The sequence below is a fragment of the Tupaia chinensis genome, unplaced genomic scaffold, assembly GCF_000334495.1.
Source record: "Tupaia chinensis unplaced genomic scaffold, TupChi_1.0 Scaffold000628_1, whole genome shotgun sequence".
In the NCBI taxonomy this organism is placed as follows: domain Eukaryota; kingdom Metazoa; phylum Chordata; class Mammalia; order Scandentia; family Tupaiidae; genus Tupaia; species Tupaia belangeri.
In genome coordinates, this window is record NW_006160148.1 from 2,535,483 (window position 1) to 2,562,357 (window position 26,875).

Below are 26,875 nucleotides of genomic sequence, written 5' to 3' on the forward strand. Positions count from 1 at the left end.
CGCCCCCCCCCCCCCCCCGGGGAGATTTTTCACTTTCTTTCTCTATGACTTTCTCTGTCTCTTTGTCTCTGTCTCTCTGATGAATGAACACACCCTATAGCAAAAACTCTCTTTTTTTAAAGAATTATTTGATTTTACTTCATTTATTTATTTGCTTATTTTAATTTGACCAGAGAGAGACAGAGTGAGAGAGAGAGAGAAAGTGAGGAAGCATGCTGCCAGGTCAGAGACTCGAACCACGGTCGGCCAAGTGGGAGTCCAATGCCCTTAACCACCATGACACCTGCTGGTCCCGCAAAAACTCTCTCTTAAAAAAAGAAACTAAGAAATTCTGAAGAGGCCTTGCTGGCTCTGGTCTCTCTCCCTCTAGCTTAAGAGCCCTTTTTTTCCCCACCCTCAGGGTTTTCTCCTCTAAAGAGTTTAGGCTTTCATAGACTGAAAAAGTCAGTGACTTAAAACAAGTTAGCCCTTCACAAAAAACCCCAAGGGTCTGGCTTCCAGCTTGAAATGGGAGTGAAATCACAGAGAACAAAAACAAATGAAATATTAACAAATAATTTTGCTAGACAAATAACAGAAACCAAAGGTGTTTAGTGAGAGAAAAATGGTGTTTCCTGGAGGCGAAGGGCGGACTGCAGCAGGTTCTCTGTGGGCCGAGACGTGCGGGATCGAATCCGCCACCTCCCTCTCCTTCACTCTGACCCCGCACCTGCACCTGCACCTGCCCTGTTCCTCTCTCCACGTGCCGACCTTTGCTGCCTCCCAGCCCCCTTGGCAGAAGATGCCCTCTTCCCTCCCAAGCGTTCTTACTTCCTGTGCAGGCCAGTTCCTAATTGCTGGGACATAGCTTCTGGGTGGATCTGCTAAGGCTGGGGTCAGGGAGCGTCCCACCGGGCAAGCCAGGCTGCAGGGACTCACGTGGGTGAGGGAGAGTCCTTGCGTAAGGGTGTCTGAGGGTCAGACTAATATCCCGGCAGTGTCCCCTGACCCAGATCAGAACGAGCATCTGCTCCCTTGGCATCAGCCCAGGAGCCTCAGAAGGCCCCTGCCCTGGCTCTTGTCCTGCAGAACTGTCCAGGACGTCGGTGGCCCTGCACTGCCAGCCACGGACAATTGAGGTGGTCCTACACAGCTGTTTCCTGGACACGCACCACTGGATGCTGAAGAAGGGTGCCTTCTCGGGCTGCTCCAGTGTCAGCACCATACAGCAGAGTCGCCGTGTCCAGGTCTTCACGCTGGAGAAGAAGGAGGATGCTTGTGGGCTCCGCCTTTCTGTAAGCAAGCTAGGCGGGGCTGCCTGGTGGGCTGTGGGCAGGAGCCGGTGAAGGGCTGGGGAATGATGGCAAGGCACCAGTCATGACTTTATTTCCAGCTGACTGAGGAAGTCTCTGGAATGGAATCTGGTCTTGGCCATCAGACTAGTCTTTTTTGTTTTCTTAGTTTGCTATAGGGTGCAAGAGAAACAGAGAAAGAGACAGGAAGAAAATGAGGAATCACTCCCCAGGGGGATGGCCACACCACAGTCCCTTCTCCTCTTGAGATTTTGGGCATGTGCACGTGTGCAAGCACCTGGGATGTTTTCAAGCCACCAGGTCCAGAACTTGAGCCTCACGACAGGCCACGTGGGATCCAGCCATCTTAACCACCCACTGGAGCCAGCAAGTGGCATGGTGGTTAAGGCGTTGGGCTTTCACATGGCCAACCACGATTTGAGTCCCCGACCTGGTGACTTGAAACACGTGTGCTGGGCACATGTGCATGCGTGCCCAAAGTCCCAGGAGGATCACAGCATGGCCATCCCTCCCGGGGGTGATTTCTCACTTTCCCTGTCACCGTCTCTCTCTGTCTCTCTAGGGTAAGCACACATGCCGTATGGCAAAAACCTTAAAAAGGAAAAGAAGACATGAGACCACGTTGCCGCCCATCACAGTAGGAACAGCCAATGGATGCTTTTGGCGTTTGATGGCTTGGGATATGGCTTTCCAAGGTGTTGTCCACCACAACCACAGCCAGTGTTTATTAACGCCGTAGCCTGTGCCACGTGCAGGCCAATGCTTTAACATGCCCGTGACCCTGCACTGGCTGGGGGTTCACACTCAAGTGTGCGCTTCACAGATGAGTAAACTAAGGCGCAGAGAAACTGAGGGATTTCCCCCAAGTTCCATCAATGATTATTGTTTTGTTTTGTTTTTTGAGAGGTTTTTGCTATAGGGCGCGTGCACTCGCCAGACAGACAGAGAGAGACATAGAGACAGAAAGCGAGAAATCACCCCCCAGGGGGATGGTCACGCCGCAATCCCTTCTCCTCCATTCTCCTCTTGGGATCTTGGGCACGCACGCACATGCGCCCAGCGTGAGTTTTAAGCCACTGGGTCTGGGACGCGAACCACGGTTGACTACATGGGAGTCCAGCAACATAGCCATTATGCCAACTGCTGGTTCCTCCATCAATGATTATTAACAAAGCTGGATTGTGCTCTCGCTGCTCACTGATGTGGCCCTCTTTCTTTATATATGTATATATTTTAATGTCAGATCCCTTCCAAAGAAAGAGGTGGCAGCACCAGTAAGCAGTTAGGAGCACTATATATATGTATATACACACACACACTTATAGACAATAAGTACTTATATACAATATATACTATATATACACTTATATAATATATATGTGTGTGTATGTGTGTATATATATACACATACTTATATACAATAAGAACTTATATACAATATATATGTATATACACTTATATATGTGTGTGTATATATACATACTTATATACAATATATACTATATATATACTTATATAATATATATATGTGTGTGTGTGTGTGTGTATACAGTCAGCCATGAGGGAGTCAAGTACCCTTAACCATCATATCACCTGTTGGTCCCCATAGATCTTTTCTTTCTTTCTTTTTTTTTTTTAAAGAAAGCAAGCTGCCAGGTCCAGGACTCAAACCATGGTCATCCATGTGGGAGTCCAGCACCCCCAACCACCACGCCACCTGCCAGCCCCCCGCCCCCATAGATCTTTACTAAAGAACATGACTGACCATGGTTCAAGTGCTGGACCTGGCAGCTTGCTTTCTCACTCCTCCCTCCCCTCACTCTGTCCCTCTCTGGTCAAATTAAAATCAATTATTTAAATAAAGTTAAATAAACTAGATATAAAAAAGAAAAAAAAAGAAAGAAAAGATGTATGTAGCACTGCTCTGTGGCCTGGTGGTTAAGGGTAAGGTCCTATATGGCTGACCATGTGGGTAAAATCCTGGCCCGGGAGGCTTGAACACACGCGGGGGTGTGTGTGCATATGGGCTCCACACCCTATCAGGATGGAGAGTGGGGGAGGGATTGTGCTAAGGCCACACCCACTGGGGGATTGCTTGCTCTCTCCTCTACCTGGCCTGCACCGTTGACATAAATAAATGGCAGATGAGCTGCTGGCATGGTGCTTAGGTTGCCTGGGACCCCACATGGGGCTCTTGGTGGGTCTCGGACCCACTGACTTGAAAACAGGCTGGGCATTTGTGTGTGCATGCCCAAAGTCCTGAAAGGAGGGAGATAGGAGAAAAGGAATTGCAGCGTGGCCATCTCCCACGGAGGGTGCCTTTTCAGTTCCTCTCTCACTGGTCAGCACACATGTCCTATGGCAAGTTAAATAATAATAATAAAAAGCTATGTAAGCAATAAAATCCGGAAAAGGTATCCAAATCTTGGGATAGGGACCTGTTTTTGTTTGTTTGTTTAAAAAAAAAAAAAAAGAGACAGACAGACATGAGAGAGCAAGAGAGAGAAAGCGTCCCCCAATGGGGCATAGTCATGTCATAATCCCTTCTCTTCTGTCTCTCCATCCTGTTGGGATTTTGTGCATGTGTGTGCGTGCACGTGCGTGCACGCGCACACACACACACTCCCCCAAGTGTGTGGTTAGCTTCAAGCAAGGGGGAGCAGGCTGGGATTCCAAATACATGGTCAGCCATGTGGTCATGTGACTATATCTTTTCCTCCGTTTCTCCCTCCAGCTTCCTTAACCAGCAGGCCACAGGCCCCACCTCCTTTATAAAAGTGGTCCATTTCTTGTATTTCCCCCCCAGAGGATTCTTTTTTTAAAATTTCATTTATGTATTCATTTTTATTTTTAATGTGACCATAGACTCAGAGAGAGAGAGGGAAAGTGAGAAAACAAGCCTCCAGGTCCAAGACTTGAACCGTGGTCAGCCATGTGGGAGTGTCCAGCACCTTAACCACCACACCACCTGCTGATCCCCCCACAGGATTCTAGAAGGTACACTGATATTTGAGAACCATGGGCACAGAGGTAAAGAACATAGGCCCTGGGGACCAGCAGTTAGTGTAATGGCTATGTTACTGGACTCCCATGTAGTCGACTGTGGTTCGTGTCCCAGACCCAGTGGCTTAAAACTCACGCCGGGCGCGTGTGCGTGCATGCCCAAGATCACAAGAGGAGAATGGAGGAGAAGGGATTGTGGCGTGGCCATCCCCCCTGGGGGGTGATTTCTCACTTTCTGCTTTTCTCTGTCTGTCTGGTGAGCGCTCGCGCCCTATAGCAAAAACCTAAAAAAAAAAAAAAAAAAAAAAGATCACAGGACCTGAAATAAGAGAGATGTTGAAATCTGTCTCTGTTACTTGCTTTTCTCAAGACTTTCTCAGCCTGTTTGTTCTCTGTGAAATGGGACTACTAATGGGATCTCCTCCAAGGGACTGTACCCGAGCCGCTGTGCCTAGCATATAGCCCACATTCAGTAAATTTTCCCACAAGTGTCATTGAAATAAACCACTTATAGCCCATGAGAATGGAGGAAGGCGTTTCCCCGGGAGGTCTGAGTGGAATGGCAGCCTCTCTGTCTTTTCCAGACCAACAACAGCCATGCCGTGTACTCTCTGGAGGTGGAGTTTCTGCGGGTTCTCCCTGGCTTCAACCTCACTGACTCCACCAAGCTCAGCTTCAGCTGCTTGTACCCTCTGGTGGTGACCGTCAGCCAGAACCAGCCCTACCCAGTGGTCTCCTTCCCGTGAGTTCTGGATGCCCCCGTCAGCTCCTGGGCTCCCGTTACTCGGCCTAACCCAGGGAGGAGAGCCCACGCCCTCGATATCGGCTCCCCATGCCCACCCCCAAACACAAGCTCCTCCTTTTCCTTTTCTTTATTCCTGAAAGACCACATGCATGTATATGTGAGAGAGACAGAGACAGAGACAGGGAGAGGGAAGAGAGGATCCCTTGCCTCAGGCTATGGTCACACTGCAATCCCCTTCCTCCAGTCCTGCAGCCTGCTGGATTGTGGACACCCATGCCTAAGCATGAGCAGTGTGTTTCAGGCCGACCAGGCTGGGGATGCAAACCCCAGTTGTCATGTGAAATCTGACCTCTCTCTCTTTTTAAAAAAAATTTCCAGACAGTGTATGTGCTCTCCAAAGAGAGACAGAGAAAGAGGAAGGAATCCCTCTCTAGTGGGGCGTGGTCATACCACAATCCCTTCTCCTCCATTTCTCTATCCTTTCAGGACTTGGGCACACACACACTCGTGTCTGGTGTGTTCTTAGCTGCCAGGCCCAGGACTCAAACTGCAGAGTCAGCCATGTGAGATCCAGCTCCCTTAAGCACTAGGTTACAGAGCTAGACCCTAGGGATCCAGCTTCTCTCTCTCTCTCTTTTTAAGGATTTTGCCATAGGGTGCATGCGCTGGCCAAGAGACAGAGAGAGGGTGGAGTCAGCAGGTGGCATGGATGGTTAAGAGTGCTGGACTCCCACATGGTTGGCCATGGTTCAAGTCCTGGACCTGGCAGCTTGCTTTCTCACTTTCCCCCACTTCTCTTACTCGGTCCCTCTCTGGTCAAGCTAAAATAAAGTGAATTAATAAATAAAGTTAAATAAAATAATTCAAAAAGAGAGAGAGACAGAGAGAGGGAAAGTGAGAAATCAAACCCCCAGGAGGCATGGCCATGTTGCAATTCCTTCTCCTCCGTTCTCCTCTTGGGTTTTTGGGCACATGTGCACACATGCCCATCATGTATCTTAAGCTGCTGGATCCAGGACTCAAACTTCAGTTGGCTATGTGGGAGTCCAGCACCTTAACCACTACACCACCTGCTGGCCCTGATCCAGCTTCTCTTGAGCAGCACATTACCACTGTGCTATAGACCTGACCCCATAGGCACCTCTTGGATGGATACTCAAAGCATCAGTGGGAAAACAAAACAAAACAAAACACTTCTATGAAGTAATGCATTGTGGGTTGCTTATGTAAATTATCACAGGCGGGGTAGCTTTAAGGGCCCAGGGTCTAGGAATCAATGAGGTGGTGCTTCACTTTTTAGGCCCTCCAGGAGGTTAGCAAGTTTGCTCCTCCCTACCCTATTTCCTATGGCTATGAGTACTCGGTGGCCTTGGGTGTGAGGTTAGTGAGTGCCCCCATCGCTGGGCTTTGTGGTGAGGCTGTCACTCTTGGCCCTCTCCAGACATAGCACCATCCACATCCCCGGCACTGGAGACGTCATTGTCATCTTGGGCATCTTCACAGACCCACAGCTCTCCACTCCACTTGAGAACAGAACGGTGCCACTTGGCACACCCCTCCATGTGGTCCTCAGGGCCACAAGCAGTGATCCTGACCGATTTGCCCTGGTGGCTGATGAGGTCTTTGCAAGCACCAACACCTCCAGGACGGGTACCACTAAAACCACCTACCACTTTGTGAAAGACAGGTAAGGCTCTGTGAGGGATGGCAACTCCCTGCGAGGGCCAGACCAGCCCCTGGACTGGGGCTTGCACTGGCTCTTTTTGCACCCATGGGCATGGGTCCTGTCACTCTTCTTTGTATCCCTGGCACATACACACCAGGAGAAAGTAAGAGCTGCAGCCAGGCACACCGGTACATGTCTTTAATCCCAGATACTTGGGAGGCTGAAGCAGGAACATTGTGAGTTCGAGATTAGCCTGGGCAATGACAAGATCTGTCTCTAAGGAAAAAAAGAAAGAGAAAGGAAGAAAGGAGAAAGAAAGAAGAAAGAAAGAAAGAGAGAGAGAGAGAGAGAGGAATGGGGGGTGCATTTGGTTGAATAAATGTATAAATGAATAAATGGTTCCCATTTTGCAGGTGACTAAATTAAAGCCTGCCCAAGATCTCACAACCAATAAATGACATTCATTTATTTTTATTCTTTCCTCAAACAATGGCTCAGGGTCTATTGTGATTAAACTAGAAACAAAACCAAAATTGAACACTTCAACATGCATACACCATGTATGTATGAGACCCACATCGCTGTTATGAGCTAATGTTGCCAGAGCACTTACGCATGCCAGGCACGATTTGAATCACTTTATATATATACACATATTTTAAATTTAACTTTTCTTATCATTATTATTATTTTAATTTTGTTACAGGGCATGTGTACTCACCAGAGAGAGCGAGCGAGAAAGTGAGAAAGCAAGCCACCAGGTCAGGTGCTGAACCATGGTCTGCCATGTGGGAGTCCAGAGCCTTAACCACCACGCCACCTGCTGGCCCCATCACGTATATTGACGCATTAAAGCCGCATGACAATCTATGAGGTACTTACATTTTCATTCCATTTTATAAATGGAAAAATGAAGGTTCAGCTTACAACTGGTAAGTGACAGACCTTGCTAAGGGTTGGGGACACAGAGGTGGGAGACTAAGTCCTTACCCTCGGCTGCCTGGGGAGGGACCCGAGTCTCCTGACTTGTAGGCTATGTTTTCTGAATATCAGCAAGTCTTCGCAGAGCACAATGAATCATTCATAACCTCATTACTCCTCAAGACAACCCTGGGAAGTATTATTTCCCCTGCGTTACAAACACGAGGACTAGCAAGTACTCAAGAGTTTCGGTGACTTGCCCAAGGACACACTACTGGCTGTCCATGCTCTGGTCTCGGCTCTGAACTACACCATTGTCAAATCCGCCCTAGCCTGTCACCCCTCCCGGGAGGAATAAATCTTAGTGACTAAGGGGATGGGCAGGGGCAGGTGCTGGGCTGCTACCTGCGGAATGTAGGCCAACCACTCCGCCAATCTGCGTTTCAGTACACAGGGCAATCCTCCAGTTCTCCATCCCTCTGGATTTTGGGCACGCCGTGGTTTTTCAATCCACCAGGGCTGGGATTCGAACTGTGGTAGACCATGTGGGATCTAGGATCTGGCTCCCTTAACCACTAGGCCATAGGCCAGTCACAGTTTCCTCATCTTTAAAAAAAGAAAGAGGGATAGGTGTGAGGAGCCAATGAAAGAATCAACTTAAAGTTCTCCACCCACCCCTGTACAGGACAAGTAAACAAAGAGTTTTTGCATTGCGGCCTGTGGGCTCTCAGGAGACAGACAGAAGGAAAGTGAGAAATCACCCCCAGAGGGATAGCAGCAACCCCTTCTCCTCCATCCTCCAGGCACACAGGCACATGTGATTCTGGCGCCAATGCGTGATTTTTTTTTTTTTGGAGAGGTTTTTGCCATAGGGCGCATGCGCTCACCAGAGAGACAGAAAGCGAGAAATCACCGCCCCCCCCCCCGGGGGCAACGGCCCCGGACAACACCCTCCTCCATTCTCCTCTCGGGATCTTGGGCACGCACGCACATGTGCCCGGAGTGAGTTGTTAAGCCACCGGGTCTGGGACTCAAACCGCGCTCAGCTACATGGGAGTCTAGCGACATAGCCATTACGCTAACTGCTGGTCCCACCAGCGTGGTTTTGAAACCACTGTGTCTCGGACTCAAACTGCCGTCGGCCATGTGGAGTCTGGCAATGCAGTTGCAACACCATCTGCTGGGCCCGGAGAAGCCGAAGTTGGCCCCTCCACACTGCCTACCCCGAGCGTGGGGCTCCTAACCAGGGTACAACAACGCCGCCTCTCCCCACAGCTGCCCAGTCAGCAACCGGCTGCTGCAGGGCCTGCAGGCCAACGGGGATTCTCTGCAGGTGACGTTAGCCTTCAACCTGTTCCACCTGGCGGCCCGTGACCCGTTCTACCTGCATGGCCGAGTGACCCTGTGCGACAAGCGGGCAGGACGCCCTCCCCCCGGGGGCGGGGCTGGGGCGGGGCCTGGCAGACGGGGGCGGGGAGGGGAGGAGAGGGGACCCGTCCTTCCCAAGAGGGTAGCAGGGTGGAGGAGCCTGTGCAGCGCTGTCCAGGGCGGGCGTTTAAAGGACTGGGAAACTCACTGCGAGGGGGGTGCAGGGCGAGGCAGGGCACGCTGGTGTCTCGGGCCCCGTCGTAACCAGCAGGCCTTGCTGCCCGGATGCTGGTGCTGCCCACAGACCTGTAGTCCGAAACCACGTGCGAAGACTCAAGCCTCGGAGATGCGAGCCCCGGAGGGCCAAGGGCGGAGCAGCGGCTGGATGGTGTTCGGGCCCATCCGCCTGAGAGGTAACCGGATCATCGCGGCCTCCCACGGCCCTGCTCTGCAGCCCTGCCTCTCCCGCGGCTCTCTCCTTCACCCTTACCTCCTCCCTAAATCCGAGTCTCGTCTCTGCGCCTTGTCTGGCTCTCCCTCTGTCCAGACAGGTCCCTTCCCTGCCGCCGGGCCTGTTTTCACCGCCTGAATTTCTGGAGCCTGAGGCGTTGTGCCTCCCTCTGTCCCATCCGCACCTTTCCCACCAGAGCAGTCTTCTCCCAGACCAACCTAATCAGAGAGAACTAAGTCCTCTCTAAGACCAGCAGGTGGCGTGGTGGTGAAGGCGGTGGACATTCCCACAAGGCCAACCATGGTTCAACTCCCAGACCCGGTGGCTTGCTTTCTCACTTTTTCTCTCTCAATCTCACTCTGGTAAAATTAAAAAATAAGAACAAATAAGATAAATATATGAATAAATAAAATTAAATATATATATATATATTTAAAGAGGACATCCAGACATAGCCAGATTATTGGAGTCTATATTGATTAAGCCAGCAGCATATGGGGGGACTCATGTCTCTCAAAAACCCTGCAGCCCCGAATTAAAGGAGAGGGGTGCTTATAAAGGCAGAGATCACAATCAATTTTGAGTTGATATGGTGATTACAATGGAAACCGAGGAGGGGGTGAGGAGGAAAGGGAGTGGGGTCCCCATGCAACAGCAGTTACAGAAGCCGGATGGAGCAGGTTAATCATTTCTAAGGGCGCGCTCTAGACCTTTGTTTAATGGGCCCCGTGGTCCGGACAGGGGTCTGGTGATTGGTGATTACATTGCCAAGGAACATCTAAACAAAAAGGTTTCAGGCTAGTTAGCAAGGACAGTAAGACTATTTTACAAAAGAATTATTTTACTTGTTATTATTACTTTCGCATGAATTTTGCCAGAGAAAGAGAGGAAGAGTGAGAAAGCAAGCTGCCAGGTCCAGGACTTGAACCGTGGTCAGCCATGTGGAAATTCCAGTGCCTTAACCACCACGTCACCTGCTGGTCCCAACAATAAGACTGTTAATCACTCTATTTACCCTGGGCAAAAGGAGGAAGCAAGTATAACATAAAGTTCAAAGATGGAGGTGCTTCTGCTCCAAACCCATCTTGATTCATCTTCCTTGCTGGTCTAAGCACTCTCTCGTGTGCTCCTCCTCCATAACAGCCCTCCAAAGCTCCGACCCTCACAGGAAAGCCTGCCTTCCCTTCTCAGTAAATCTTTCTCACCAGAAGCAGGAGGTCCATCACCACCCTGAGTCCCTACCCCAGGAGGGGGCCAGCCCCTTTGCCCAGCCTTGATGGACTGGGGAACGAGTGCTGGCCTTACCTGTGTGATGGCCTCTAAGCCTGGTCCGCCTTTCTGTGTGGTTTCAGAGCCCCGCACTTCCGGCAGCAGCAGCTTGGCAGGTTGGTACAAGGGGACTGCTGTCCTGAAGTAAGTGCTGATGGGTGCGCCAGGGCCTGGGGGTGCACGTGGGTCCTGGCAGGGGCTGGTCCGGAATCCTGTTTCTGCTAACTCTGTGAGCTGGGAGGTTAACCGGCCTCTGAGTCGGCCTGGTCAGCAGTACACAGCGCGGCTGCCGTCTGGGACTGGTGGCTGGTCTCTCTCAGGCCTGAGATCATGAGAAGTGCTTAGAGTAGGAGGGCGGGGAAGGCGGTAACAAGGGCTAGGGAGCGGGCTGTGTGGGGCCCCGCACTGACCCAGGGAGTGTCTTTCATCTCTGTTACGGCCTCCTCTCCATCCCCAATCTAACTGCCACATGGTCAGTCCCAAGGAAGAATGGAAGAGAGCCAGCTGGTGGCATGATGGTTAAGTCAGCTGATCCCACATAGCCAACTGCAGGTTCGACTCTCAGACCCAGGGGCTAGAAAAACATGCTGCGTGTGAAGAACACACCGGGTGCATGTGCATGCATGCCCGAAACCCTGAAAGGAGACGTGCAGGGAACCAGCAGTTAGCATAATGGCTATATCGCTGGACTCTCACGTAGTCGACTGCGGTTCACGTCCTGGACCCAGTGGCTTAAAACTCACGCCGGGCGCGTGTGCGTGCGTGCCCAAGATCCCGAGAGGAGAATGGAGGAGAAGGGATTGCGGCGTGACCATCCCCCCTGGGGGGTGATTTCTCGCTTTCTGTCTCTATGTCTCTCTCTGTCTGTCCGGCGAGCGCACGCGCCCTACAGTGAAAATCTCTCCAAAAAAAAAAAAAAAGGAGACGTGCAGAAGGGATTGCAACTCAGCCACTCCCCCAGGGGTGCTTTCTCACTTCTCTCTCTTTTTCTATCTCTCTCTGGCAAGCACACATGCCCTCTAGCAAATTAAAAAAAAAAAAAAACAAAGAATAAATAAATGGGTTCCTAAATAAGTCCCCAAAATTGAGTATTTAAGCCTAAAGTGCTCTTAGTGCTCTCTTGCTCGCAAAGCCACTGAATATCCTATTTTATGATCATTTCTTTACTTCTTGCAGGAGCCTGGATGGCCATCTTTCTTCTGACGGTGACAGGCAGGATGCTGACCGGCTGGATGCTGGGATAAAACCCTGCCCTGACTCCTGCCCCAGCACAAACCCCAGCCTGAGAGCTTGACCTGTAGTTTACTTCGCTGGGGCAAGGGTAGAGTAGAGGAAGATTTAAGGTGGGAGGCAAGTAGTCTATCCTCTTGTTAGGAACACAGAAGTTTGGAGTGGATGACGGTGAAGATGGGCCCCAACTCCTGCCTGCTAAGGAGTGTGGCTGCTTAAGCTGTGCTTCCTCACTCCACTTTCCCTTCCCATCTCTGCAACTCCTCTGGGGCGGACCGGGTTGCTCATGATGGTGAGAAGGTGCCGAAGAGATGGTCAATAAACAGCAGGGAATTCTGTTTTGTCTGATTCCTTTCTATGTAATTGGGTCATAAAGTTTTAGTGCTCTTACGTTAATGGGGCTGAGAGATTCAGGGTTGGGGTGGGTGAGCCATCACTTTATTTCTATGGGCCTCAGTTTCTCCATATGTGAAATGAATGGGTTTGGCTAGATGATCTCTGCTTCAACATGGAGGACTCTGTGACTCATGTTCGGGGGAAATTCCTGGGCCTTGGCCAGCTTGCTGGCCCTAAGTCCCCTTTCTTCTGTAAAATGGGCAAGAACTGTTCAACTTCAGATAAATATAGCCATACATTTTTTTAAAAGGTTTTTGCCATAGGGCGTGTATGCTCACCAGAGAGAGACAGAAAGAGACAGTGAGAGGGAAGGGGAGAAATCACCCCCTGGGGGGATGGCCATGCCATAATACCTTCTCCTCCTGGAATTTCGGGCACCCAGCACATGCACCCAGCGTGATTTTCAATCCACCAGGTCCGGGTTCAGGTCCAGGTCCAGGGCTTGAACTGCAGTCAGTTATGTGAGATTATGGCACCTCCACCACCATGCCACCTCTGGCCCTACATCCATACAATATTACTAAACCCTCGTCTTCCTGACCCTTATTTATTTCTGACCTCATCAGCTCTCCCTTCCTAGTAGATGGTGGCTGTAAGGGGTCTTTAAAAAGTTAACAGAGGGCGGGGCCAGCAGGTGACGTGGTGGTTAAATGCACTAGACCCCCACATGACCAACTGCGGTTCAACTCCTGGACCTGGTGGCTTACTTTCTCACTTTCCCTCTCTCTCTCTCTGTCTCTCTCTGAACAAACTAGAACATAATAATAACGTTAAATAAAATAATTATTTTTTTAAAAAAGTTAACAGAGGGGGACCAGCAGATGGCATAGCGATTACATCTCTGGACTCCCACCTGGACTCACAGTTTGAGTCTCAGACCTGGTGACTTCAAACTCACACAGGGTGTGTGTGCCTGCAAGCCCAAGATCCCAGGAGAAGAGTGGAGAAGGGATTACGGCATGGTGATTCAGACAGCTGGATCCCACATGGCCAATGGCATAGTTCGAATCCCAGCCTCACCAGCTTCGAAAACACACTGGGTGTGTATGCCTGTGTGCTCCAAATCATGTCAGAATGGAGAAATGGAGAGGAAAGAATTGTGACATCGGGGGGGGGGGTATATGTGTTTTCTTCCTCCCTCTCTGGTGAGTACTCGGGCCCTCTGGCAAAGAAAAGAAAAACATTAAATTGTATATATATATATTTTTTGGAAAGTTATGGAAAATTCACATTATGAAAATCTACTCGTGGATTTAACATTTTTTGCTCCAAAATTCATATGTCAATTCAATTTTTCCATGAACTTAAAAATAATTTTTTTTCCGCTTATTCTCCGAGAGAACACCAAATGGCGGATGACGTTGGTGCAGTGCAGGGCCCGGAGGCCCTGGGGGTCCTGGGATAGGAGGCTGCGGCAGCTCCCGGGGGGGCTCCAGCCGGGGCCCCCGTGGTCGGAGCCGGGGCCGGGGTCAGGGCTGGCCGAGGACAGGGAGTGGATCCCGGTCACCAAGCTGGGCCGCCTGGTCAAAGCCGTGAACATCAAATCCCTGGAGGAGATCTCTCTCTTCTCCCTGCCCATCAAGGAGTCTGAGATACCCGTCTATTCAAAAGAACAATAAACGTTTTCAGCGAAATATTAAAAAAAAAATTTTTTTTTCCCACGAGGATACATGTGTTCCCCAGGGGGTAGAGGGAGAGCGAGAAAGTGAGAAGCGCCTCTCCGCCCATGGAGGGTGGTCGTACTTCAACAATCCCTTCTCCATTTCTCCTTCACCTCTGTGTTCTGGGCATGCAAGCACACACATGCTTTTTAAGCCACTGGTGCTGAGGGGTGAACCATGGTGGCCCTGTGGGATCCTACTCCCTTAAATGCTAGACCACAGGGCCACTCCTTTCCATGATTTATTTTTTTATCATAGGTTACGGGGGGAAATGGCACAAGCAAGATGAGAAGAGTTAAATTTAACAGTCTGAACATCTCATTTACAAGAACATTGCATTTTAATGCTTTAACAGTTCCTGAAAAATATTAAGTTAAATGACTAATCCATATTATTTTTTCATGCACATCAACATCATACGTTTAATTAAGTCAACATATAATTAACTACATTTCATTGGGAATTCATATCGACTTTATGTCTTTTTTTTTGGAGAGGTTTTTGCTATAGGGTGTGTGCACTCGCCAGACAGACAGAGACAGAGAGACAGAAAGCGAGAAATCACCCCCCAGGGGGGATGATCACGCCGCAATCCCTTCTCCTCCATTCTCCTCTCAGGATCTTGGGCACGCACGCACATGCGCCTGGCGTGAGTTTTAAGCCACCGGGTCCGGTACACGAACCGTGGTCGACTACATGGGAGTTCAGCGACATAGCCACTACGCTAACTGCTGGTCCCCATATCGACTTTATGTCTTGTGAAGACTGTTTCAACAGCCCTGCTAGTGAAGACATTAACTCTTACCTTTATTTAAAATTTGTCATGAAAGATGAGGGTAAAATATCGACTAAACAATGTTTAAGTATCTCTAAAGGAAATAGAAGGAAATAAAACAATCAAGGAAGCTGATGAGCTTAAATTTTGTTGATCGCGTTAAAGGAACGTTGGTGCTGTGTAACGACAGAGCCTTATAAAATAATCTACCAGACAACACTTGATGCTTTAAAGCAGTAGGTCTAATTATGATTACAAATAAGCCGCAGTTAAGTTTTTCTTTTTCCTTGATTAAATTGAGGTAGATCTGGCTAAATTTAGTCCTCTTTTAGTCATGTCAGTTGACAATTCAGTGATGTATGTTATTGAAATAGAAAAAGGTCTTTTTATTTTTATCTTTCGCTTTGCTAGAGGGTGTACACACTCACCAGAGAGAGAGAGAGGAGAAAGCACCCTTCAAAGGAGTATGGTCACACCACAATCCCTTCTCTTCCATTTTTCTGTCCCATTGGGATTTGGAGTATGCACACACACACACACACACACACACACACACACACCATGTTTTCTGATCTGCCAGACCAAGATTTGTACTATGTGACTGGTCATGTGGGCTCTAGCTCTACAGGGATGACCCAGTCAAAAAGTATTTTAGAAATAATAAAGTACCTTGGCCCAGCAGGTGGCATGGTAGTTAAGCTATTGGGTCCCACATGGCCAACTGCATGGTTCAAATCTCAGACCTGGTAACTTGAAAAACACACTGGGTATGTGTGCATGTGTGTCCAAAATCCCAAGAAAAGACTAGTGGAGAAGGGATTGTGGTGTGGCTATCTCCTCTTGGGATGCGATTTCTCACTCTCCCTTCCTTTCTCTCTCTCCCTTGTCTTTCTCTGGCGAGCACATACACTCTATAGCAAAAACTAAACTAAATAAATACAATAATAAAGTAACAGAAGATTTAAGAATATCTAATCTGGGTGCCAGCAGGTGGTGTGGTGGTTAAAGGCGTTAGACTCCCACATGGCTGACTGGTTCAAATCCCAGACCTGGTGGTTTGCTTACTTTCCCTCTCTCTCTCCATCTCTAGCCAAATTAAACATAGTAATAGCAATAGTAAATAAAATAGAATAAAATAATTCTTAAATAATAACTAATCTTAAATACTTCTTAAATAATAACTACTAACTGTTAATAGTCTCAGAAATAGGACCAAAAGTCCTATGTTAAAATGTAAAATATATTGGGGCCAGCAGGTGGCATTAGTGGTTAAGGTGCTGGATTCCCACATGGAGTACTGAACCTGCAGTTTGAGTCCCGGATCTGGTGGCTTGAAACTCACACACATTCATGTGTACATGCATGCCCAAAATCCCAAGAGGAGAATGGAGGAGAGGGGATCGCTGTGTGTCTATCCCTCTGGTTGAGTGATTTCTCACTTTCTGTCTCTGCATCACTCCCTGTCTCTCTGGTGTGTGCACGCGCCCTATAGCAAAAATCTCTCCTATATATATATTTATTTATTTATTTAAAAATGAAATAAAATGTAAAATATAAATGAGGTCTGGCCCTTTGCCTAAACTAAATAAATAAAATTAAAATAAACTTAAAAATTAGGTGTTGGCTAGCGGTGTGTGGTTAAGGCAGTTGGATCCCAACCAACTGTGCAGTTCCAAGTCTCAGACCCTTGTGGCTTGGGAAACACACCGGGCACCTGTGTGCGTGTTGTGGGTGTGCATACTGAGGGATATCCAGTTAGGTTTCTTGTCCATTCTCTGCATCACCTCTTTAGATCTTCTCTCGTTCTCTCATTTTCTAACGCCTCTCCCTCTCTAGTAAGGTTTCTAGAATTGTACATTTTCATTCCTTTGGCTGATGCTTTGTTCCTTCTTTGAAACAATTTTCCACTCTGATTCTTCAGGTAATATTTTTATTTATTTTTTTATTTTTGGGGCGGAGAGGTTATTTTTATTTATTTATTTTTTTGGAGAGGTTTTTGCTATAGGGCGCGTGCGCTCACCAGAGAGAGGCACAGAGCCAGAAAGCGAGAAATCGTCACCCAGAGGGGATGGCCACGCTGCAATCCCTTCTCCTCCATTCTCCTCTCGGGATCTTGGGCACACACACCTGGAGTGAGTCTTAAGCCACCGGGTCCGGGACGCGAACCGCAGTCGACTAAGTGGGAGTCCAGCGACATAGTCATTACACCAACTGCTGGTCTCCTTCAAGTAATAATGCAAAAGGACTTAACAGTTCCTTTTCCTGGGGACTAAGTATGGGCAAGGAGGCAATACCGGCCTCTTCCCTTTAAATCTGAGTCCTTGTCACAGACTGACTGCTGTTTCCGACTTGGACGGAGTCCTCTGCAAGAACCGGATCCTCTCCTTCAGGTGGGAGGACAGATAGGAGGTGACGGCGTAGAAAGGATGGGCGAGATTCGCCAGCACGGGGCCGCTAGCTACCCGCGCTGCGCAGGCGCAGTGTCCAGAGCCCGGCCGGAAGGCTCCGCAGGCAGGGCTCCGCCTAGGGAGGAGACTGGGCGCCAGAGGCGGAGTTCAGGGCGGCGGGGTCATGCGCAGAGAGACCCACCCGCTCTCGACGCCGGGCGGCGTGCAAGGGAAGGACGCCGGCGCAGCTAGACTGCGGATTGGCCAGAAGCTGGGATAAAAGGGGCGGGAAGCCGGCGAGACTCAACTCTCGATTGGTCAAAATCGGACAGAAAGGGGCGGGAAACCGGCAAGACTTGACTTTCAATTGGCCATAGGTGGGCAAAAGGGGGCGGGGCTCAGGCGGTGCGCTTTCAAGCCCGCGTAAGTTCTCAGAGCCCCCCAGGGGAGTGACAGACTCCGTCGCTCCGGCAAAGCCTGAGACCTCAGCGACCTACCTGAGGGGGAGCGGGGCGGGGGGGGGACCGGGAGTGGGGCGCATGCGCAGCTCCTCTAAGCCGCAGTCGGTCCTGGCGTCTCATCGCCTCGGTGAGCTAAAATAATGTTCCCGCATATACACAGTTCGTGTCCGGGTCGCTTCCCCCCTAACTGCCTTGCCTTGTCCCCCGTCGTTCGCCTCGCAGCAGTTGCTCTACCTGTATGACAGGCCCTCAGGGTGCCAGTGGCCAGGGAATCCTCGAGAAGCAGCCTCGGGAGAAGAGTGGACTCTGAGCGGTCAGTAGTAAGTGTAGAAGGGAGAGGTTGCAGTGGGGCACAGAACGGAAGACGCTGATCCAAACGGAGAGGACGTGAGGTTTGCGCTGAGATTTGGAGGGTGTGTAGAGAATTAGGGTTGGGCTCGAGTGTACCGGGGAAGGCGCTAGACTTTTTGTTTCTCAGGATATGTGATCCTATCCTACCGGGAGACGTTTTTGATAGTCGCAACTGCGGGACTGCCACTGGAATCTGGTGTGAAGCCGAGGATGCTGCCAAACACCCTACAGTGTACAAGAGAGCACCCCACCACAAAGAATTATCCGTTGCAAAATACTAGTACGGATGTTGAGCAGCCCTAGCAAGAAGGTCCGTAGATGAACTGGAAGTTTCGTGTATTCATGTGTATTTGTTCAACAAAGTGTATTTCGGCAGCACTTCACACCTATAAGCTAGGAGGAGGATCAGAACCGAATTTGTCTTTTGCATCAGTATATTTTTAGCACAAGGCACAAAGCTAGGAAATACGTAGTGCCCAGTAAATTGGTTGATTAAATTGAAAACAGTGTGCTAGGTGAGAACATGGTGATAGGAAGATGGTTAAGATAAGGAGGCCTCATTTCCCATAGCCCTTGTCTGTTTTATAATGGTCTGGTGGTTTTATATGTCTCAGAATTTGTTCAAAGACAACTTCTTGGCAAGGATTTGGCTTCTCTGACCAGATCCGGACTAATAAACGATCAAGGCCATGAAAATATGTGATGGTGAGAAATTCTTAATGTGTCTGTGTCAGCTGTCTGTGTATCCCTTCAAATCCTTTCCTGCCTTGATGTGGTTCTCAACAGCTGCTAAATGTAATGTTCTGCACTAAGGGGAGAAATACCACAGTCAAATCTGAGTTTTGAGTGGCAACTTGGGAGATAGAGCCTGGGTAATGACCAAGGGTAGGCTGGTTTGAGGCTTGCTGCTCTGGTTGTCTGAGGCAGAAACTCCCAACTTGTGGTGCCTTAGTAAAGCTCTTGATTTATACGTGCGGATGTGTATGTGTGTGTTTTATTACACACAACGAATGCTGCGGTGTTGGACTCCTATAGCCTGAAAGCACAGCTCTGGCTTTGAAGCTTCTTCCTAGTTGTAATAACTTCATAATGCAACCCTTATTTTCTCATCCATAATACGAGGATAAAAATAACTGCTTATGGTTGAGATGAGCATTAAATATGAGACATATATATAAAATGTTTAGCACAGTCCTTAATGTCACATACTTGCTGAATACATGTTCAACTTATTAAATGAATGAACTTTACTTTTTTTAAAAAATTTCATTTATTCATTCATTTATTTTTAATTTGACAGAGAGAGACAGAAAGAGGGAAAGTGAGAAAGCCAAGCTACCAGGTCCAGGAATTGAACTGTGGTCAGCCATGTGGGAGTATCCAGTACCTTGACCACCATGCCACCTGCTGACCCCATGAATGAACTTTTCTATAGTTTAAAGAGTGATGGAAATAGAAACTAACCACATTGGGTGGTTTTTGTCTTTTTTTTTTTTTAAATTTGGTCTTCTTGTCTATCTCTAGTCAATCCTAACTTTTGGTTATTTAATTGACTTTTTAAAAATTACTATTTTTTAAACATTTATCTATTAATTTTTTTTTAAGAGTTTTTTTTGCTGGGACTAGCAGTTAGTGTAATGGCTATGTCGCTGAACTCCCATGTAGCGAACTGCAGTTCTAGTCCCGGACCTGGTGGCTTAAAGTCACGCTGGGCACGTGTACGTGTGTGCCCAAGATCCCGAGAGAAAAATTAAGGAGAAGGGATTGTGGCGCGGTCATTCCCCCTAGGGGGTGATTTCTCGCTTTCTGTCTCTCTGTCTCTCTCTGTCTTTCTGGTGAGCACACACACCCTATAGCAAAAACCTCTCCACAAAAAAAGAGAGATTTTTGCTGTAGGGTGCTTGCTCTTGCTGTAGAGAAAGAGAGACAGACAGTGAGAAGTCACCACACACACACACACACACACACACACACACCACTGAGGGTCGATGGCCACGCTGTAATCCCTTCTCTTCCATTCTCCTCTTGGGATCTTCTTGGGTATGCAAGCACACGTGCCTGGCGTGAGTTCCAAGCTGCCAGGTCCGGTACTTGAACCACAGTTAACTACATAGGAGTCCAGTGACGTAACTAATATGCCATCTACTGGTCCTTATTTATTGTGATTTTTAAGCTTCTAGGTCTGGGACTCAAATTGTCAACCTACAAGGAATCCAGCACCTTAACGGCCACACCACCTGCTGGCGTGTATAATTGACTTTTTGTATTGCTGCTTATATATTCATTGCTCTCACTTTTAGATCAGAAAATCTCTAGCTTCAGGAACCAGCAGTTAGCGTAATGGCTATGTCGCTGGACTCCCACTTAGTCGACCGCGGTTCGCATCCCGGACCCGGTGGCTTAAAACTCACACCGTGTGCGTGTGTGCCCAAGATTCCTAGAGGAGAATGGAGGAGAGGGGATTGCAGCGTGACCATCCCCCCTGGGGGGTGATTTCTTGCTTTCTGTCTCTATGTCTCTCTCTGTCCGTCTGGCGAGCGCACGCGCCCTATAGTGAAAATCTCTCAAAAAAAAAAAAAAAGAAAAGAAAAAAAGAAAATCTCTAGCTTCATCAAATGTTCTTAAATTTTTTATCAGTAGCCCATTTAATTCTGAACTTAGTAGGGAAAAAAAGAGTGATTTATTTTGTATTATCTTACTCCTTGTCATTCTTTTGTTAAAATTGAAATATAATTCACATATCATAAATTTTTTTTAAGGTTTTTGCTATAGGGCATGTGTACTCTCTGGAGAGGGACAGAGAGACATAGAGAGGGAAAGTGAGAAATCACCTCCCCAGGGAGGTGGCCACACCGCAGTACCACCTCCTCTAGTCTCAGTATTTTAGACACGCACGCACATTCACCCTGCATGATTTTCAAGCTGCCTGATCTGGACTCAAACTGTGGTCAGCCATGTGGGAGTCCAGTGCCTTAACCACCATACCGCCTTGCTGGCCCCTAAAATTTGACTTTTTTTTTTTTTATTCAAACCTGTGTTGTTTATTTAAGCAGCCCCTTATATTTTAATACATAATAGTAAAAAAATTTTGGAAACAATCTTAAAAGAACTATAATGAATGGCTTTATGTATGTGTGTGTGTGTGTATATATATGTATGTGTGTATACAAGTTTCTTTAGTCTGTCTCTGTTTCTCTACCTATATATATTATATATGCATCTTCTGCACACATTATTTTCTTTTGATATCTAAAAATAAAAATACTTTCAACCTGTTTTTAGGCATTTGATACTTATTGATAAACTGTGTATTTTTTATTTTTGGAGAGGTTTTTGCTATAGCGTGCGTGTGCTTGCCAGCCAGAAAGACACAGAGAGACACAGAGATAGGAAGCGAGAAATCACTGGGGATGGGCATGCCGCAATCTCTTCTCCTCCTTTCTCTCAGGATCTTGGGCACGCACACACACGCACCCGGTGTGAGTTAAAGTCACCCGGTCTGGGACTCGAACCATGGTCGACTACGTGGGAGTCCAGCGACATTATGCTAACTGCTGGTCTCGATAAACTGTGTCTTTTAAAGAAGGTTATACTGGTGGGACTAGCAGGTAATTAAATAAATCTTTTTTTAAAAAAAGGTTATACTGGTTAAAACGAAGGGGCCCTAAATTTTACTAAGTAACCTACAAAAAGTCCTTTTTCCTAAACATACTTTGAAAATATCAGACTTTACTGTTAAAAATAATTTCAATTTGACTATGAACTTTTGTTGGATAAAATATGATGGTAAACATATAACAAAACATTAGAAATGTGATGTAACACTTTGGGAACCTACATATAAAATAATAGACTACACTCAGTTTTTAAAAATATATAAGAAATACTAAGAAAATCTTTTAAGTTTGTATAGATAGCAAAAGTAAACATTCAGAATTTTTGGCAAATATGAGAAAAACATTTCATTATGTTTTTTTTTCTTTTTTTTAAAGAATTATTTAACTTTATTTATTTATTCATTCATTTATTTTAATTTGATCAGAGAGAGAGACACACAGAGAGAGAGGGAAAGTGAGAAAGCAAGCTACCAGGCCCAGGACTCAAACCATGGTCAGCCATGTGGGAGTGTCCAGCACCTTAACCACCATGCCACCTGCTGGTCCTCTCATGTTTTAAAGATGTAATGTAGTGTGGCAGTTCATCACTGGGCAGAGGAAACCAGATCCCACATGGCGACCAGAGTTGGCATCCTGGCTCTGGAGGCGCATATGCTGGGCACACGTGTACATGATAAGGAGCCTGATGAGATGGCTAATTAGAGGAAACATAAGTGGGGTGTGAATAGGCACCACTGGCAGGTGCTTTCTCTCTCTCTCTTGCATACATGCATGTACGTTCTTCAAATAAATGGAGTTCTCTTCGTAGCTGTGGTCCATAAAGCCCTTCTAAAATATTCTCAAATCATGAGGCAGTGGTGCCAGGAGTCGAGCTCCCACTGGAATCCTCACCTCTCCGCTATGCAACAAGGGAATCCTCACCTCTCCACTGCGCACCGAGGGCTTTGGTACATTCACTGGAGAGACAGAGGAAGGGAGGGATGGTGAGAAACCGCCTCCCGTGGGGAATAGTCAAGCCATAATCCCTTTTCCATTTCTCTTTTTGGGATTTGGAACACTCAAGCACACGTGCCTGGTGTCTTTTTGAAGCTACTGGATCTAGGACTTGACCTACACTGTTGTGGGAGTCAGCTGTCTTAACCTCCATGCTACTAATTGGTCCCATAAAATTTGATTTTATGTGTATGCAATTCAGTGTATTTTTAGTATATTGACAGGGTTGTTCAGCCATCATCATCATCTAAATTCAGCACATTTTGATGACCCTGAAAAGAAACCATATCCATTAGCAATCACTCTGTAGTTCATCACTCCCCAATTTCCCCATTCCCTTTTTCTTTTTTTTTTTTTGGAGAGGATTTTGCTATAGGGCATGTGCACTCACCAGAAAGACACAGAGAGACAGAAAGCGAGAAATCACCCACCAGGGGGATGGCCATGCTGCAATCCCTTCTCCTCCATCCTCCTCTTGGGATCTTGGGCACGCACGCACACGTGCCCGGCGTGAGTTTAAGCCACCGGGTCTGGGACTTGAACCGCGGTCAACTACATGGGAGTCCAGTGACATAGCCATTATGCTAACTGCTGATCCCTCCCCATTCCCCTTTTCTAAACCCCTGGAACACTAATCTGCTAACTCCATGGATTTTTGTTATTCTGGACATTTCATGTAAATGGGATCAAATGGCCTTCTGTGTTTGTCTTTTTTCACTTAGCATGTTTTCAGTGTTCATACAGGTTGTAGAATGTGTGAAGGGTCTTCAAAAAGTATGGAAAAATTCATATTATAAAAAGGTTATGCTTGGATTTCCTTTTTTTGGCACCCAAATAAACTCATACTTTAATTTCATTTATCCGTGAGTTACTTTTTTATAATTGCCAGAGGATATATGTGCTTACCAGAGAGAGATGGGGGAAGCCTTCCCCAAGAGGGACATGGTCATACTACAATCTCTTCTCCATTTCTCCATCTTTTGGGACATGTGCACATGTGCCTAGCATGCTATTTTTTTTAAAGAATTACTTTATTTCATTTATTATCATTATTATTTGTTTAATTTGCCCAGAGCGAGATAGAGAGAATGGAAAATTAAGAAAGCAAGCCTCCAGGTTTGGGACTTGAATCATGGTTGGGTGTGTGGTAGTCCAGTGCCTTAACCACCACACCACCTGCCAACTGGCTAGCATGCTTTTAAAGCCTCTGGGTTCAGGATTAAAACTGTGGTCAGCCATTTGGGATGTGGCTCTTTTTTTCTCCTTTTGGTTTCTGCCATAGGGCGACTAGAAGGATAGAGAGAAACACTGAGAGGGAAAAATAAGAAATCACTTCCCTAGGGGAATGGCCATGCCACAATCCCTTCTCCATTTTTCTTTTGTGATTTTGGCATACACGCACATGGTGTGATTTTCAAGCCATCAGGTTTAAGACTCAAACTATGGTCAGTCATGTGGGAGTCCAGTGCCTTAACCACCACATCACTTGCTGGCTCTAGTCTCTGGCTCTTTTAAACATGAGACCATGGGTTGGCCCCAGATTTTTGTTGTTGTTGTTAAGAGATTTTGTCATAGGGTATGGGCTCTGGCCAGAGAGACAGAAAGTGAGAAATCATCCCCCTAGGGGAAATGGCTATGCTGAAATCCCATCTCTTCCCTTCCATTTACCTCTTGGAATTTTGGGCACTTACATACACTTAGCATGAGTTTTAAGCCACCGGGTTCTTAACTCTAACTGCAGTTGACAGTGTGAGAGTCCAGCACCTTAACCACTGTGACACCTGCTGGCCCATAGAACTTTTTAAGTTTACTTTTTTCTTCCATAAAGAAATAAATAGAGAGAAGTTTTGGGTATCAACGTAGACTACTTAGAAGCCTGGGACCAGCAGTTAGCGTAATGACGATGTTGCTGGACTCCCATGTAGTTGACCTCAGTTCGCGTCCCGGACCTGGTGGCTTAAAACTTATGCTGGGCTCGTGTATGTGCATGCCCAAGATCCCGAGAGGAGAATGGAGGAGAAGAGATTGTAGCATGTCCATCACCCCCGGGGGAGCTTTCTTCCTTTCTATCGCTCTCTGTCTCTCTGTCTGTCTGGTGAGTGCATGCGCCCTATAGCAAAAACCTCTTCAAAAAAAGAATACTTAGAAGCCTCAAGCATTACTCTGGGTGTGGACCAGCGGATGGCGTAATGGGTACATCACTGGACTCCCATGTATTCGACCGTGGTTCGAGTCCTGGACCTAGTGGCTTAAACTCACAATGGGCGCGTGTGGTGCATGCCCAAGATCTCGAGAGGAGAATGGAGGAGAAGGGATTGTGGTGTGGCCATCTCCACTGGGGGGTGAGTTCTAACTTCCTGTCTCTCTGTCACTCTGTCTTTCTGGTGAGTGCATGCGCCCTATAGCAAAAACCTCTCCCAAAAAAAAGCATTACTCTGGGTGGTGTGTTTGTGGGGTGTTTCCAAAAGAGATTAGCATGAGAGTCTGAGTAGACACCATGTGGAAGATCACACTCAGTGTGATCTTCCTTTCAAGGGGCCCAGAGAAAATAAATGAAGAATATGAATGGTTCTCTTTTGAGAAAGAAGCTCGAAATCTGTTACTTCAGATATCAGAACTCAAGACTGGTCTGCTTTTAGACTGCAGGATTTATACCAGCAGTTTCCCCCTACAACCCCCAGTTGGAGATTTTAGGTTTTCAGCCTGAGAGCATGAGTCACATCATCAGCTTTTCTGGTTCTGAGGACTTCAGACTTGGACTGAAACACGCTATCAGAATCCCAGGATCTTCATCTTGTAGATGGCTTGTTGTAGGACTTGTCAGCTGTCATAATTGTTGAGCCGATTCTCTCAATAAATCCTGTCTTATGTAGGTGTATATAACCTATTGGTTCTGTCTCTCTAGAGGACCCTGACTAATAGAGAGCGAGAGATAGCAAGAGAGAGACGGGCATCTGTAACAGTGTCTCTATACCACGGTCCACCTCCTGGCCTCAGCCACCAGGATCATAGGCCTGTATGTGCATGCCCAGTGTGTATAGGTAGACCTCAGAACATGAATCTGGGACCTTCCCATGTGGCTTCAGCATCACAGATTGCATTACAACTACACCATCATGGCTGCCGCCATGACTTTTTGGAAGTCTCGTATCAGTACTTCATTCCTTTCATTGATGAATAATATTCCATTGTATGGTTATACCACATTTTATTTGTCCATCAGTTGGTGAACATTCAGATTGTTTCAGCTCTTTGGCTATTGTAAATAGTGTTGCTATGAACATACCTGTACAAGTTTTTGTGTGAACATGTTTTAATTTCTCTTGAATGTACACCTGAGAACAGAATTGTTGAATCAAGGGGTAATTCTGTTTAACTAGGAATTGTTCTTTCATCACCCTATTTCTTTTTTTCTTTTTATTTTTCTTTTCACTATAGAGTGTGTGCATTCACTGCAGAGAAAGTGAGAAAGTACCCCCTCAGGGGATTACCACACTACAGTGTCTTCTTGGGATTTTAGGCATGCATGCACACATACCCAGTGTGTTTTTCACGCCTCCATGTCTGAGATTCAAACTTCTCAGTCAGCCATGTAGATCCAGCCACCTTAATTAACTGCTATGCCACCTGGCTGGCCCTGTCACCCTATTTTCAACTCACCTGGATTTAAAAATGTCTCAGAATCCAATGGGCCTATCAATTTGTCATCCTTTAAAGAAAGGGATGAAGAAAAAGATTTTGATGTTGGTAGGAAAGGAATAGGTAGGTAATCATATCCCTCTTTGTCATCGTCATGAACTCACTATCCATAAGCTGAATAGCTAGCCATGAATTAATGATACTAGCAATAAATCAAAGCTTTTATTACCAAACAAAGCTTCTCTCACCCAGTTTCCAAAAACTTGGGTGTTTTTTTTTTGGGGGGGGGGTCTAAGGTCACATAAGCTTATCAGAGATAGACAGACAGACAGAAAGCACCCCCTTCAATGGAGTGTGGTCATGCTGCAATTCTTTCTCCATTTTGTCATCCTTCTTGGGACCTTAGGTACACATACATACATATCCATTGTGGTTTTCTTTTTTTTTTCTTTTAAGAATTAATTTATTTAAGTTTATTTATTTTAATTTGACCAGAGAGGGACAGAGTGACAGAGAAAGAGGGCAAGAGAAAGCAAGCAGCCGGGTCTGGGATTTGAACCATGGTCGTCCATGTGGGAGTCCAGTGCCCTTAACCACCAGGCCACCTGCTGACCCTGCATTTTTCTTTTCTTCTTTTTTTTAGAGAGCTT

At 47.1% G+C, this 26,875-nt stretch overlaps 2 protein-coding genes across 4 annotated transcripts in view; both read left to right on the plus strand.

Moving 5' to 3' along the window:
• Positions 1-9,014, plus strand: part of LOC102501599 (uncharacterized) — a gene marked incomplete at its 3' end in the record, with an annotated part of 17,282 nt that extends 8,268 nt beyond the window's left edge. Inside the window, exons 2-5 of the mRNA XM_027776121.1 lie at positions 1,069-1,274; positions 4,880-5,037; positions 6,488-6,727; positions 8,903-9,014. Coding sequence (XP_027631922.1) covers positions 1,069-1,274; positions 4,880-5,037; positions 6,488-6,727; positions 8,903-9,014 — 716 coding nt within the window. The remainder of the gene's footprint in view (positions 1-1,068; positions 1,275-4,879; positions 5,038-6,487; positions 6,728-8,902) is intronic.
• An 8,552-nt stretch (positions 9,015-17,566) lies between these two features.
• CEP85 (centrosomal protein 85) overlaps positions 17,567-26,875 on the plus strand; it is a 57,289-nt gene continuing 47,980 nt past the window's right edge. For all 3 annotated transcript variants that reach the window (XM_006159436.3, XM_027776140.1, XM_027776141.1), the window contains exon 1: positions 17,567-17,587. The gene's annotated coding sequence lies outside the window, so the exon portion shown is untranslated. The remainder of the gene's footprint in view (positions 17,588-26,875) is intronic.